This window comes from Lepidochelys kempii, chromosome 2 (genome assembly GCF_965140265.1).
Source record: "Lepidochelys kempii isolate rLepKem1 chromosome 2, rLepKem1.hap2, whole genome shotgun sequence".
Lineage (NCBI taxonomy): Eukaryota > Metazoa > Chordata > Testudines > Cheloniidae > Lepidochelys > Lepidochelys kempii.
The window spans coordinates 266,780,205-266,796,569 of record NC_133257.1 but is presented as its reverse complement, the minus strand read 5'-3'; the positions used below and the strand labels follow the sequence as shown (position 1 = coordinate 266,796,569).

Below are 16,365 nucleotides of genomic sequence, written 5' to 3'. Positions count from 1 at the left end.
GGGGGTCCCTGGGGGTCGTGAGGGGAATTGTCACCCACATGGGGGGGTTGCTGGGGGCCGTGAGAATTATCACCCCACACGCGGGGCTCTCGTGGGGGGCCGTGAGGGGAATCGTCACCCACATGTGGGGTGATCGCTGCGGGCCGTGAGGGGAATTGTCACCCACATGTGGGGTGATCGCTGCGGGCCGTGAGGGGAATTGTCACCCCACACGGGGGGTCGCTGGGGGTCGTGAGGGGAATTGTCACCCACATGGGGGGGTTGCTGGGGGCCGTGAGGGGAATTGTCACCCCACACGGGGGGGGTCCCTGGGGGTCGTGAGGGGAATTGTCACCCACATGGGGGGGTTGCTGGGGGCCGTGAGGGGAATTGTCACCCCACACGGGGGGGGTCCCTGGGGGTCGTGAGGGGAATTGTCACCCACATGGGGGGGTTGCTGGGGGCCGTGAGAATTATCACCCCACACGCGGGGCTCTCGTGGGGGGCCGTGAGGGGAATCGTCACCCACATGTGGGGTGATCGCTGCGGGCCGTGAGGGGAATTGTCACCCCACACGGGGGGGGTCCCTGGGGGTCGTGAGGGGAATTGTCACCCACATGGGGGGGTTGCTGGGGGCCGTGAGGGGAATTGTCACCCCACACGGGGGGTCGCTGGGGGCCGTGAGGGGAATCGTCACCCCACGTGAGGCGGTCACAGAGTCTGGGGCAGCACAGCTCGGAGTTCGAGGGGGCGGGGCGCGAGAGAGGCGCATGCGTATTACATTCCACAGGGTCAGGGCCACGAGCCGCCGCGCGGCTTCCGAACGGCTCTCGCGGTCCCTCGGCGGGCACCGTACGGGCTGTGGCGAAGGGAGAGGCAGAGCAGAACGCCTGGGGCAGGATGTTCGTTGAGCTGAACGAGCTGCTGAACGCCTCCCCGGAGAGGCCCGAGCAGGTGAGGAGGGGCTCGGTCCTGGCTGCCGCCCGCCACCGTCCTGATAGGATGTGGGGGACCCGATCGGGACTACGACTCCCAGGATGCACCGCTCGGTCACGGACGAGCAGCGCCTGCTGGGAGCTGTAGTCCCATCCCTGCCCCTCGGCTCAGGAAGGAGCGTTGCATGCCGGGAGCTGTAGTCTGTGTGGGGCCTGCTCGGGGAGCGTTGGGTGCTGGGAACTGTAGTCCCCGCGAGACCTGCTCTGCCCACGCGGCCCAAAGGGGGGCGTTGAGCCTGCGGGGCGCTAGCTGCCTCGAGGGGTCCCTGTGCGGGCTTGGTGGTGGCTCTGCCTCCTTCCCCAGGGCCCCTGGCCAGACAGACGGACGACCCCCAGCTCCGCCTCCCCTTGGGGCTGCAGGTCCCAGGGGTTCCCAGACTTTCCCCCCTGAGGCCCACCCGTGCAGCTGCAATAGGCTCTGTGGCCCACTAGGAGCGTGCAATGGGGCGTGCTGGGACCAGGGCTGGCGAGAGGCTGAAGGGGCCAGGCAGGTGCCACAGGCAGCCCCCGCCGACACCCTCTGCCTCAGCAGCCCCCCGAGTGCCTCCTGGCAGCCCTGCCCCCGTCGCCCACCCAGCACCCTAGCACGCCTCACAGGCACCCGCTGCCCAGGAACGAGGTAAGGGCTCGGGGCAGCCAGAGCTAGGCAGAGGCAGAGGCAGGTGCTGGGGCCAGACCTGCCCGTTATCTTGACGGTCCAACTCATGGCTTTGTCCAGGCAGAAACAGAGCGGCACTGCGGAGCCCCGGTCCCTGGGGGGGCCACTGGACCGATGCTACAGGGGGCCTGCCAGCCACGGTTTGTGGGGAATGGCCACGAATCCTCCAGCTGCCCTGGGAGCTGCCGCCTGTCAGGTTTGGCCCCTTTTCCTCACCCACCACTCGGCGGCTCCACTTTTCCCTCCGCTGCCCACTGCGGGTGCTGGGCTCCACCAGCCCTGGGTGGGGGCCGTCACTGGCTGCTACTCTGCCAATGTACACAGTTGGGGTGAGGGTTGGAGGGACCCCATGCCTCTCCCAACTCTGCCCATGGCAGTCCACCTGGGACTGTGTTGTGGCCCACAGTTTGGGAACCCCCGCCCCAGATGACTCTGACACCCCCTTTGGGCTGCTGGATGCCCCCCTTAGTTGTGCTGCCTCATCCCTGGGGCTGTGGGATCCCTGGCTGGCTGGATGACCCCCCTGCTTTGCTTCCCCTGGAGCTGCATCCCCCATGTGTTTCCCTGTGACTGCAGGTCCGGTCTAATCTTGCATCTTGGAAAGGCAATAAGCGGGGCCCAGTGTCCTTTCCTGTTTCTCCAGAGTTCCCCCAGCCTGTGGCATGAGGTTCTCTGAGAGGGGCTGTGACCCGTGTCCAAACCATGTTCTGAAGTGTCCCTAGCCTCTGTTTGCCAGAAGGCAGGAATGGGTAACAGGAGATGGATCACTTGCCTGTTACCTGTTCTGTTCATTCCCTCTGAAGGATTTGGCATTGACCACTGTTGGAAGAACTTAAGAACATAAGAATTGCCCTACTGGGTCAGACCAAGGGTCCATCTAGCCCAGTATCCTGTCTTCTGACAGTGGCCAGTGCCAGGTGCCCCAGAGGGAATGAACAGAACAGGTAATCATCAAGTGATCCATCCCCTGTCGCTCATTCACAGCTTCTGGCAAACAGAGTCTAGGAACACCATTCCTGCCTGTCCTGGCTATTAGCCATTGATGGACCTATCCTCCATGAATTTATCTAGTTCTTTTTTGAACCCTTTTATGGTCTTGGCCTTCACAACATCCTTTGGCAAGAAGTTCCACAGGTTGACTGTGTGTTGTGTGAAGAAATACTTAACATAAGAAAATAAGAATTGTCATACTGGGTCAGACCAAAGGTCCATCCAGCCCAGTATCCTGTCTACCGACAGTGGCCAATGCCAAGTGCCCCAGAGGGTAATGATCAAGTGATCAATTACTTCCTTTTATTTGTTTTAAACTTGCTGACTGACAGGATACTAGGCTGGATGGACCGTTGTTCTGACCCAACATGGCCGTTCTTATGTTCAAATTGTTTGAATATATGATGGAGCTGCCTGCGATAGTGGGCACTTGACTTATTGCCCCAGGAGGCCTCTTCCAGTCCTATGTTCTTATCATGTTCTGTGCAATTCTCTTAGCCCCTGTGTCACTCCAGTTTGGAGAATTGAACATCCAGCATCCCTGTCCTTATGGTTATGAGTTGAGATATCTTCCCCTCCACTTCTCTGGATTCCCCCTTCTGCCATGCAGGGAAGACCAGGCATTACGGTTCTGATATTTCTTTGGCTACTTCCCCTCCAGCCTCCCTAATCCCTACATCGCCGTCTTCCCATCAGTACAGAATGCTGCAAGATCATCTTCTTTGCTAGTTCTGAGACATCACTACTCCCAGTAAATCATGTCAGTGGCTCCCTTTCTTTCACCAGACCCTGAGCTTGTCAGAAAATTTGCACTGGTGTAACTATTTTGATGTAGTTATATTGGTCCAAACCCCTAATGTAGACATACTACATCCTTGCAGCTTCATTCAGTAACTTACTACATTAATGTAATCATACTTGTGCACATTTGCTTACTATACACAAGCCCTAAGTTTAATTTTTTTGTCTTTACTTGCAAGGCCCTTAACAACTTGCCCCTCTCTTCTTGTGTCTCACTGTATCTCCATCTCAATTTCATTTGCTCATTTATCAGCTTCTTATGCAAACCTCTCCATGCCTTCTGCCACTATTCTCCTCCAAATCCCTCAAGACCCACTTCTGCTGGGACCCTTCTAAAAAACCAACCAATTAATGATGGCCAGGTTGGGGTAGCAATGTAGATAGCTGATTTTTGCTTTATTTAGTTATAATAATACTCACAAAAATGTGTATCTGTATAATGTCTGTTCCCCTTCTCCCAATGCTTTGCATGTCATTTGCCTTTGTATGTCCTGTCACTCTTGCAAAGACATATGCGTATGTATATCTTTATTCAAGTGAGTAGTCCCGTTATGTTACCCATATGTGTAAGTCTTTAGGATCAGGCCCGCACGTTGTAAGCTCTTTGAGGTAGTGGGGGACTGTAGTATCTTCCTATGTGTTTGCATAGTGTCTAGCACAATGGGGCCTTGATCTAGATTGGAACCTCCAGGTGCTCCTGTAACACAAATAATAAATAAGGTTTTTTTTAAAAAGTGGGGAGTGGAGCAATCCTTTTTTGACAAAAAACCTTTCGGGTTTCCATAATACACCCTAATGAACCCTCTCCTTACTTTCATTCAGGTCACTTTAACTCCCCACCCTTCCCCCACCCCTTTAATCCCCAGTGAGACTTTGGTTTGTCTTGATTTAGGCCCCCATCCTGCAATCAGATTCTTGTGCGCAAACCCTTTGTACATGCGGGCTCCTGTTGACTTCATTTTGTCCTACTAGGTAGCTGCCTATAGTTAAGGTTGCCTGACACTTACCATTATAAGACTCTGTTTTCAGTTGTTTATAACTTTGCTAAACTTCTACCATTCAGGCTGAAATTGTCCATGCCAGGTGTCCGCCTGAGGCTGAATTGTTGTGGTTTATTTGGCAATAAAAGCAAAGATTTTTGAATTATAAGTACTCTTTATTTGTTTCCACGCAAGGTATGATACCTCATAGCACCTGCAAATCAACAGGCACTTTTATTAGTTCCTTACATTGAATCCTAGGCCTTAACAATCACAACTGCTTCCTAGCATACCAAATGTAATTAACCATTGTAGTCCCAAGCATAGCAAGAAATATTACTGGTTTTCATCTTCGAAGAGTTGCCTCAAGGCATCCTGATTCTTATAGCTCCACGTTGTGCCCCTCTAATAGCCCTGGTGTCTGGCTGCTCAAAATCAGCAGCCAGGCGTTCTGCCTTGGCAGTCCACCCCTGAGTAAACTATTCGCCCTTCCCTTCACAAATATTATGCAACATACAACACGTGGCTATAACCATGGGAATATTTTCCTCATTCAGGTCTAACCTACCATATAGGCATTGCTAGTGTGCCTTTAATCGGCCAAACGCACATTCAAGGGTCATTCTGCACCTACTTAGCCTGTTGTTGAACTGCTCCTTACTGCTATCTAGGTTTCCCGTGTACGGCTTCACGAGCCATGGCATTAAGGGGTACGCTGGGTCTCCCAGGATCACTATGAGCATTTCAACTTTCCCTATGGTGATCTTCTGGTCTGGAAAGAAAGTCCCTGCTTGTAACTTTCTATACAGGCCAGTATTCCTAAAGATCTGTGCGTCATGCACCTTTCCAGACCACCCCACGTTAATGTCAGTGAAATGCCCACAGTGATCCACAAGTGCTTGCAAAACCATGGAGAAGTACCCCTTCCGATTGATGTACTTGGTCACAAGGTGGTCCGGTGGCCAGAATTGGAATATGCGTACCATCTATCGCAGTTAGGGAATGCCATCCACAATTTCACACATGTTGCCAAGAGTCATGGTCTTTCGCAGCAAGATGCAATTAATGGCCTTGCACACATGCATTAACACAGTCCCAATGGTCGACTTCCGCACTCCCAACTGGTTCACAACTGAACAGTAGCAGTCTGGAGTTGCCAGCTTCCACGCTGTGATCGCCACATGCTTCTCCACCGAGAGGGCAGTGTTAGGGGGCTTATTCCTTCACCCACTTACTTCCCTGGTCCTTCTCGCATGAACAGAGAGCAACAATACCCGAAGTCCAAAGGTGCAAACAATTCGATGTTTATTGGGGTGAACTTCCAGCAAGCATGATTCCAGTTTCCTTCCTTAGTATCCTCCTTCCCAGCTCTGACACCACAAAGCCTTACATCTGTGTCCCTGTTCCCATTCCTGCCCTTAGCCAAACATGATTCCAACTTCCTTACTCCCATTCCCTGTTCCCATTTCCCCCTTTAGCAAAACATGATTCCAATTTTCTTACCCCCATTCCCTGTTCCCATCTCCCACACCCACATGCCCATCCCCACCCACACCCCCACCCAGTCACTTCCTCATTGACTACAGATTATATAGTAAAACTTGAGTTCTGCTTAGCTATACCTTAACCAATCATTCTCCTGAAATTTAACTAACCAATCCTAACATATTGTAACATGATTATGTAACCAATTATATCCCACCACCTCAATTAGTTTACACCCAGCAAAATTAATTATACAGCAGACAGGAACAATCACAGAACCAGACAGAGATTATACAGACAAACAACAGCAAAGTGGGAACTATAATGACAAAACAATACAGAAGTGAGGATTTCACATCCCAGCTATTGATAAGTGAGTTCTTGCCAGACAGGATGCTATCAAACTAAGTTTCCTTTTACATTTTCTAGGCACTTCCCTTTCTCTGGAGGTGATAGGAATACAATCCTGTCCTGATAGTGCCTAACAGCCCAATAGCACCTTATTTCAATGTGACTAGTTTGGAATGTGAGGATGTGACCGTTCGCTTCCCAGCTTATGGCTGCCTCTGCTGCTTAGCCAAAGGCCTGAGCCTAAGCACAGGGCCACAAACTGTCACAGTAAGAGAAGGCCCTTACACTGGCAGACAGTGGATTTGATTCTTTCTTTTATACCTCTATCACTAGCCAAGTGATAAGAATACACCTAAATTCTTAGAGTATAGGCCTTTACAGACAGGCCTGAATATCTATATCCTAACAGGCAGCTCTTATTCTGGTGTTCTTGCACCGCAGGGCTGGAGCAAGCTTAGCAAACAGTTCCAGCAAGGTGGCTTTCCACATCCGAGCGTTCTGCAGCCACTGCTTGTCGCCCCAGACTTGCATAATGATGGGATCCCACCACTTTGTGCTAGTTTCCCGAGTCCAAAAGCGACATTCCACTGTGTTCAGCTCCTCCATGAATGCCAAAAGCAATCTAATGTTGCTGCTTTCCATGTCAGGACACCATGTTAAGCAACTGTGACTGCCGTTGCCTTTGTAGCTTCAAGATCAACTCCACTGCCACTCATGATGTGCTAGTGAGAGTTATCAGAACAGTGGAGAGCAGTGCGGGATCCATTCCTGCAGATAGATGTGTCAGGGAAAGTAGAAAACAAAGGACATTGAAAAATGCTGCAAACTGAAGATGGAAGCACATGGAATGCTGGGACGGAAAGCTGTGCATCATAGGGCATTAAGCCCGGACCCATGATGAGATGCAATCCCCTCCGCCTTCCCACAAGATCTAGAGGCAGAAGGGGGAGAGCTGCACTGTGGGATAGTTACCCACAGTGCACTGCTCTCATTGGTGATGCAAGTGCTGCAAGTGTGAACACGCTATGCCTCCAGTGGAAGACAATGTGAAACACAACAATGGTTTTCTTTAAGCGCTTTTTCATCAGCGATTAAGCTCTCAGCAAAAAAACTCTGCCAGGGTAGACATAGCCTAAGTGTTTATTATTAGTGGGAACAGACCTGTGGTATACTGCACAGCGTGCTGAAAGACAGGCTACAAAACTAGTTGTTTAATCTGAGATCTAGTCCTGTTTCCTTCATCATTGTAGTCGGGGAATTTATCTGGAACCATTCTAGCCACACTGAGTGCATGTTGCTCTGTGTCTTCCCCCGCGTTAGCTCATTTCTACAGTTGTTATGTTATCAGGGCATCACAGATCACCGACAGAGAAATTATATGTCCATTACATGTATACAGACAGCATTTGGCCTTAGACCTTGGAGAACCGATTTGAAAGATTTTGTCAAGTAAGTTGCATTGTCACTTATGAAAGCAGATACTTTTGTCAAAGTTCGCACTGTACTTTGAAATGGTTTTAATTATCACTTGAGAAACTGTAGTGTAGTTAACAGCATCCAAATAAATGCAGTCGGTGAGCACTATTGTTACCTTTCCTGTCCGTACGTCTTCAGCCTTGCCAGACATAAAATCAAACAGAACACGCAGTACATGGTTGTCTTGTTCATCTGTGGACTCATCCAAAATGATTGCAAAAGACACATGAGTTAATTTGAGCCTTTATCTCCTCAAAATGTGTAGCAAAAACCTTTGGAAGGTAGTCCTGCCGTAGCTGATTCGCACTTGGTAAGCAACTGGCATTTTCTACATTCCGTTGAATGAACTCATACAGCTTTGGGTGATCAAGTTTGTCCAATGGTATATTAGCACTTGCAAATGCATCCACAAGTTCCATTCTAGCTAAATGAGAGTCTCAGAGCTCTCTGTCATCTTCTTAGAAAGAGAAGAAATTGTTTTTGGAACTTTTCGTTTACCAGCAATGCACTCTCTGCAGCCCTCTTTCTGCTTTGATGGGTTTCCAAGTCTGTGGCGCTGAACCATTTCCCGATGTGTGTGATCCAATAAAACATTGCAGCTTGTATAAAATTGTTTGTCCTCATCGGCGTGTAGAATTTGGAAGCCAAATCCGCTGCAGTAATCATTTTTGAGGTTTTTGATTTACTTTGGACACTCATTTTATAGTAATTGCATGTGTCTTCTGGTAGGCAGGCAATTGACATCACTACACTACAAAACCTCCCCAATGTCCATATCTACCAATCAGTGAGTTGAGCCCTGAGTATGATTTGCTGCTGTAAAGTGTCAATCAAAAAATTCTGTCAAGTGCCTCACCTTTCTTTCTGTTATTATTGAAATAAGCTAATAATTGCCCCTGAAAGGGGGGGCAGTTCCCTGTACAATGTCCCCTCCCCAGGCAGCTGCAAAGGGAGAGGGATAGGAAGTGAGTGAGGAGAAGGAGGTGTAGAGCTATCTGCAGCCAGGAGAGATATCCAAGAGCAGTGCTGCAGGGAAAGAGCAAGTCCTGTCATGCCCCAGCCCTGCCTGGAGTAGCAGCTAGGAGCCCCCTGCTGGGATGCTCTCAGCAGCACAGGGAAGATTGGACACAACTCCACAAGCCTCCTGCAGCTGCAGGAACCTCAGGCTGCTGCCCAGTCCCAGAGAGCGTCCTGCAGCAGGGGGAGGCACCCGGAGGTTGGTTTGGTCGGGTTTCACGGGGAAGGGCGTATTTCACGGTCCCTGACGCATTTTTCATGCTGTGAAATTGGAAGGGCCCTACTTACCCGATCACGCCTCTAGGCAGAGTTCCTCTGGACGGTGTCCACTGACTAACACCTTTGAGGAGCAGTGGGCGCTATCTGGGGTTCTCTGCTTGGTGTTCTCCTCTGGAGCCCTAATTTTCAACCTTTGACTTTATGCCTGTTCCTGCGTTTTCATTTGTTGTCCCCTGCATTGAGTTGTGGCCTGGGTCCAATGGCTCCTCCCACTCGGTTGATACTCCTTCTTGTCCCAGTATTGGCAATTTATGCTACAATTCGCGCGCCTCCCCCGCCTCCAATTTCTCACTACTGCTGCCACCAGTGGCAGACTGGTATTTACTGTTTTACCGTCATGTTGTCTAGACCTGCTCTGAGTATAGTTAGACTACACACAGTGGTCAAAATTTCAGCAGCCACCTGCCTCTTACTTACACTAACGTGCCTGCTATTGCTACTAACAGTAGAGCTACACCAGCAGTAAGAACAGTAGGAAATTCTGGAGGGCAAAAGGCTAGTGTAGACACAGCCACAGCATCCAGTCACTATGCTTTTGTAGTGTCGATGGGGCTACACTGATGAAGGTAGCTGACTAGAACTCCGTGGTGACAAACGTGTTTATCCTGAGCCCAATGCCAGCAGGAACAGGCTGTTAGTTTTCCAACTGAAATCAGCCTGCTACATCTGCGCTGGGCCAGAAGAAAACCTTAAAATGAATTTCAGACAGAGCTGCACCGTGTTTGAACAATATTTCTGGACCCGGCTACAGCTTTGGACTTGGCAGGGCAGTAGCACAATCTGGGCACACTTACGACCATTTGGTCCTGTTCATATTTCAAGACCAATCCATGCTGGGAGCCAATCATAGCTCTCCTAATGTGATAGAATTTATAGAAGTAAATGGGACCTGAGTCTCTTCCTGAATCTAAGGGTTTTGTTGCTAATTGTAAGGGACGGATCTATAGAGGCAGCTTGAGGACCAGTCTGTACTGTGTAGGACTCTTCCCTGTAACCAGTCACAAATAGTAGTGGAGACCCCCTCATAGCTGTGTGCCTCAATCAACATAGATTCTGCCGCTTTGTAGCTGTGGTGGGGGGAGGGAGATCAGCATTTTAATTTTGCCACCTAGAATCATAGAAGATTAGGGCTGGAAGAGACCTCAGGAGGTCATCTAGTCAAACCCCCTGCTCAAAACAGGACCAACCGCAACTAAATCATCCCAGCCTGGGTTTTGTCAAGCCAGGCCTTAACCTGTAAGGATGGAGAGTCTACCACCTCCCTAGATAACCCATTCCAGTGCTTCACCACCCTTCTAGTGAAATAGTATTTCCTAATATCCAACCTAGACCTCCCCCACGGCAACTTGAGATCAAGGCTCCTTGTTCTGTCATCTGCTACCACTGAGAACAGCCGAGCTCCATCCTCTTTGGAACCCCCCTTCAGGTAGTTGAAGGCTGCTATCAAATCCCCCCTCACCTCTCTCCTTTCTTTAAGGTTCTCTGTTCATTGTTTTCCAGGGGAAGCTCACATTGCTGCGTGACACCAAGACAGATGGCAGCTTCCTGGTGCATCACTTCCTCTCCTTTTATCTCAAAGGTATGTGAGAACGTGGAGCTCTGCAAAGAAGATGTGACTTGCTTGGCCCTGGTAGAATCATCCAGCCGACACATGAACTATGTCTGATGGGATAGAGCTTGGTTTTAGGGAGACTGTGCCCTCTTTTGATTAGAGCAGGACACTGGGAGTCGGACCTCTATTCCTAACTTGTCTTTGGGCTTTCTCTGTGACCTTGGACAAGTCATTTAATCTCTCTGTGGTTCAGCTTTACCATCTGCAAAATGCATAGCATACTTCGACGTAGGGATGTTGTGAAATTAAATGAATGTTGTAAAATGCTCTGGCTTGTTAGGGCTGGAAGTTGCTATATAACATAAGCTTATTCACTACCCACACATTTTGAAATGTAAAAGGAATATTATGTAACAAATGTCAGCAAACTTTCTGGTACATGACTGTGTTTAAAAAAGAACAAACAAGAACCCAGCCCAAATGGCAAGTTGAGTAATAGTGTCTCTCATGCTAATGATTCACCTGCTACAGCAGAGCTGGCCTGTCTAGTTGAATTGTTTTAAATACTATTGTGAGGAGCCCTGGACTTTTCCAAACCTCTCATGGCAAAGCTGCAGTTCTGGATAAATCGGTTTGGATTGTGACGTAATGTGGCTCTCAGGAACCAGCCTTCTGAACCTGCATTGATGTTTAGCACATAGGTGCTGGTACATCAGATGCTGTCCTCCGTTACGCCTGCGTATCCTGTTGCACTCAGTGGGGTTGCATGGGTGTCCCTGAGGGAAGAATTTTGCCAAACTTTTCCTTCATTTGAACTGAATGTAAAATATTGAGCGCTTTTGAAAGTGAAGGATGTATACAGCTGCATATTGACCTATGCACCGTGCAGGCTTCCCATCCTGGGTTTCTAATGGACTTCAGTTCTGATCCTCAGCACTCCCTTATAATCTAGTTCTGTGTCCTGGCCCAGCTCTGTCAGTGCACTGCATTTCTGAGCAGCAAACACCATTTGCGGTCCTGGAATCCCTCACAGTATTCCATCCATGTGCCACAATCCTGTCCTCTTAGTCCTGAGACCCACCCAAAGCTACCATGCTTGCTCCTCTACTTTATCTGGGTGTTCCTATAGCACCCACTGCTAGAGAAGCTTTGCTAATGAACCTCAGTCCAGCCTTGCAACACCCCCTGTTTCACTGCAACTCTGCCAGTGATCCTCAATCCTGATTGGTAGCACATCCGTATTGTTTGAGTATAATGTCACTGTCTAGCAGAAACTGCCCAACTGGTTGGTGGCTTTCTGACATCATTGAACATTCACTGTTGGCTAAAATGACCCAGCTCAACTCATTTTACCAAGTCACTGTCTCCAATGGGGAGAAGCAATTGCATCGAATTAATTCCATGTGCCCCAAATCTCAAAGACCGTGTTTCTGATGGATACTGGGTTTTATGTTCCTCAGACAGCCAGGGCCTTTATTTTCCAAAACCCGTATGTTTAAGAAGTCTCTTAAAGAGACTTCTTTGTTGAAACTTCTCATTTATCATTATGTCCAAGCTTGTGAATCTGTCAAGACAAGGACTAAACCATGTGCGTGCCCCATGATAGCCAAATGAAAGGGTCTTTTGCCACTCCAAGAGATGTTAATTCAGCAGACAAGACCATGTCTTGGTGTGGCCCATAGTCCTTATTTTAAAGACTCTCCAGTGGTAGAGAATGCTTGGGGCTCTCATGGCAGCAGGGAGGGGAGACATAAGAGGCTTTCTAATTTATAGGCTTTTTTTAGCGATATTTTAATTGTTCAGTAAAAAAAAAAAAAAGTTTTCTTTAAATGGGGGAGAGATCATCGGTTTAAAGGTTTAAAATAAACTTACATTAAATATGAGCCAGCAACTCCATCGGGGGGTGAGAGTCTTCTCCCCTTGGGCTCTTTTTGATCGGCTTTTGGTTGTCTGACTCTTCTTCATTTCAAATGCCTTGAGAGTGGGAGCTTACAACACTGAAGGGATAATGTGTCTTGTCTTATTTCCCAGCTGGCTGTAAAGTCTGTTTTGTGGCCCTGCTCCAGTCCTTCAGTCACTATAACATCATAGCACAGAAGCTGGTAAGTCTCTTGGAGTATGATCATAAGTACCATTCACGCTTGAGTAGTGTGGTTACGGCTTGTAGCTTTTGGAAGCTACTGCCACTTGAGGGCAATGCCATTTCTGTTCCATGAAGGTCTGATTCTGGTCAGTAACACAACTCAGTTTTTGTCCAGTAGAAAGCAGTGGTAGACACAAACAGGATTTTCTATACATAACTTGCATGTTCATCCCCCCAAATCTGAATCTTTTACAATGCATGGGTCTGATCCCATGAAGCACTGAGCATACTCAATTCATTTTGAAATCGATGGAAGTTGTGGATGTTCAGGATTGAGCATGAATTCAGGGCTTGCTTTTCCCTCCATTGAAAATAGATATTTAGCACGTGGCTCCTGTTACGGGGTTAACTCTTTGATGTACATTGTTATCTTTTCTAAGCACGATCATTTTTGTGAGAAGGATGTTTTAAATGTGCAGGGAACTAGCAGACATTTCTCAGAGGAAAGCTTTTGATTCAACTGGGGCAGACTTAAAACACTGATTAATTCTGTTAAGTATAGTAAGAGACTGTATCTAAGAACCAAAGTAAGCTTAGGTGTAAGTGGGTGCAGCTCCACTGACCTCAATGGGCATTTAATATACTTACTCCCAGGTTCAATTTGGCCCTAAATACTGGGATTGAAAGCATTTTTCAGGTCTGGCAGATTGTTACCAGCTGTCCAAGGTTAGGAATCCTTGAGAACTTTGATACTGGGCTCAGTGGTCCCCATATTTGTTATATGGAGAGGGGGACAGGTAACCAAATCCACATGTGGCCAATCTCCTCTTATATATATCCCTGCAATGTGTTGCAGCTGGGTTAGACCTAAGCTTAGGGCTGTGCTGAGTGAATATGGCAATGGAACGGAATGGATAACATAGCATTCTACCTACTCAGTGGTTTGTGTGTTAGGCCCAAAATAAGGCAGAGCACTGGCTGTGTATATGAAATCTGTGGAGCATCTACTTGTGGCCTTGGGAGAGCTGGCTGGTCATGCGGTAGAAACAAGGAGGAGCGTTAGCGTCTGCTACATTATATTAAAAGAAGCTAAAAATACATTAAATGCAGTTCAGGCAAGCAATTGGTGTAGTTGCTGCAGGGATGTTATGCGATTGCAAATTGGTGGGGAGATTGGTCCATGAAACAATATCTTTATTAAGGTGTAGTCCGTGTGATGAAAAAGGTTCAGAATCCCTGAGATGGAGCAATCAAAGTCACTGACATGCTCCTGCAGAGTGGGCTGGAAAGCCATTGTTATTGTAGCAAAAGATCAGTTCAACCATCACATCCATCCCTGAGCAGCCAGTGCAGGGTTACTCTCTGCAGTGTGTGCTTCAGGCCCAGGTAACTCAAGTATGGGATTTCTTCTTGGGGAAGCTTGGTTACACAGGTGATTGGGAGGGTGGGGGAGGAGCACTAGAAATGTCTGGAGAAACTGAACAATCTCAGAGAGATTCCAATTAGGAAGTCCTTAACATTCATTCTAAACATCATCCTTTGCTGAACTTCATCCAGTTACTTGCAGGTAAACCTTGTACCACCTAAAGACATTCCTCTGCCTCTTTGGTGTTTACACCTTGTGTGCAGTTACCGTTTCCCCCTTAGTCAATGCTTAGCCAAACTGCATATATTTAGCTCTCTCTCAGGCTTCCTTCATAAATCTGAGTCCCTCCATCAACTTAATCATTTTTGTTACTCTTCCCTGAATTCCTTCCCTCACCTCTGGCAGCATTAAACGAAACTAAATCTAGCTGGTTGGTGCAGTTTCATTAGTGCTATAGCGAGGAACACTTGCTGCCTCACTGTGTAACATGATGCCTTTGTATGCAATTCAAGATTTCATGGGCTTATTTGATAGCATTCTTCTTAGTGTATGCGCAACATGCTTCAGGTGACCAGGATTCATCACCGAATTTAGTCCGCTGGTTGGATCATTAGCTTCCCTGGCTTGGGCTGGGTACTGACTGGGAGTCCGAGATGAACGCTGATCCATGCCCCCTTTGATTACATTGAAAGCCCATATCTATCTAGTTTTCTGTCTGCTATCCCAAGTCTATGGATCTGTGTCTACATTGCTGTCAGCGGCATGAGTGCAGCACATGTAGACATACCCGAGCTAGCTTGCTTGAATAACAACAGCAATAAAGCTGTGGCAGCAGGGGCTGTTCAAGCTCGCCCAGAACCCTGGGTATGTACTTAAGAGGCTAGCCCATGCTGTCATGGTTTCACTGCTGGCTAGCTGGCACGTCTACATGTGTTGCACTCACATGTCTGATGGTGGTATAGACACACCTTACGTTGTGATGTACCAAATTGGTTCTAGGTGATTCTTGGTTTTTAACAATGAGTTAGAACACCTTACAATTTCCGAATAACATAATGGGATGAAGGGGCGATATTTTATAATATTTTTATGAGATTGTGCCTCAGTTTCTCCTATATGCTGAACTATTACGCAGTGGAAGTGGAAAACATCTGTTTGCTCTCGGGGCAGGCTAAGAGAGAGAGGTGTGATTGTTGCCTAGCTGTCTGGGCCTTGGCCCCCATATCAGAGGAGCATTTGAAAAGATGGTGGCAAATGCAGTTGCCCACCCATTGACATCAACCAACCAACAACCCAGCGGGATTTGGATTTTCCCACCTCTCTGCAGGAAGACTGAGCAACATTCTCCACCTGGAGAACAAAGGACTGGGAAGGTGTGACGTTGTGGGGGCGGGGAATAAGAGCTGGCTGCTAGCAGGAGTCAGGGCTCTCACCTGGAGTATGACCAAAGAGGTCAGAGGGAGAGACAGAGCTTGAACAACGAGGTTCACTACAGTTTGGCTGGGCTCAGGGCTAACCAGAATGGACTGTGCTTTAACCTTCAGTTCACTATGGTACCCACAGGACTTCCTGTGCTGTGTTCCAGTTAATGAATAAACCCGCCTGTTTTGACAATGCTGTGTGAGTGTCACTGCAAATGCTGGGCGAGGTGCATTAATCCCTGCAGAGTGTACAAGTCTCCAGGAGTCTGTCTCAGTTGGACTCACTGAACAGAGCTCATGGGTGAAGCCGGGGTGCTGAAGGCCCAGAGTCCAGTCTAAAGACGCCGTGAAGCTATCACAGACTGTTCCAAAGTTGGGGCATAGCACTGATTGTGTGGAGCTGTGATATACAGTAAGATGGCGCTTCTCTAGGAGCTTCCATCTTTGGCTCTCCAAGCACTTTGCGAGCATTACAGAATTGTCTTTGAAAGCCCAGTGAAACAGGCAAGTATTGTGCCCATTTTATAGATGGGGAAGGTGAGGCATGGAGAGGGTAAGTGACTTCCCCAAGGTCAGCCGTAGAATTGGATATAGAACAGGCAAGTAGCAGACACGACCAATTTGGTCAACTTAATGTACCCTCTCTACATAAAAGCACATCATTGGAAACTTATTATGTCTACTTTAAGATGAGGTATGATGTGATGCTGCTATGATGGAAATGGGGATAAACAGTGACACATCAACACATTAAAATGACCATTTTGAAATAGTTGCATTTGTTTGTTAGCTTCATGGTTATGTATTATTTCGAGAAATAAAATTGGATTTCTTTGTGACTTCAGAGCAACACAACAATCTGAAGGGTGAAATAAAATCTAATAATTTGTACGGGTATCGCTGAAAGGTAATAGAGCTGGGGACATTTCTGG

General features: G+C 48.1%; 1 protein-coding gene across 5 annotated transcripts in view; it reads left to right on the top strand.

Moving 5' to 3' along the window:
• The first annotated feature begins 741 nt into the window (after nucleotides 1-741).
• Nucleotides 742-16,365, top strand: part of ELP6 (elongator acetyltransferase complex subunit 6) — a 39,023-nt gene continuing 23,399 nt past the window's right edge. Inside the window, exons 1-4 of one of the 5 annotated variants that reach the window (XM_073334918.1) lie at nucleotides 742-933; nucleotides 1,693-1,828; nucleotides 10,512-10,590; nucleotides 12,595-12,665. In XM_073334918.1, coding sequence (XP_073191019.1) covers nucleotides 1,784-1,828; nucleotides 10,512-10,590; nucleotides 12,595-12,665 — 195 coding nt within the window. In that variant the 5' untranslated portion in view covers nucleotides 742-933; nucleotides 1,693-1,783. Of the gene's footprint in view, nucleotides 934-1,088; nucleotides 1,594-1,692; nucleotides 1,829-10,511; nucleotides 10,591-12,594; nucleotides 12,666-16,365 lie in introns of those variants that run through there. The other 4 variants (XM_073334916.1, XM_073334920.1, XM_073334919.1 and 1 more) reach the window with 4 other exon arrangements.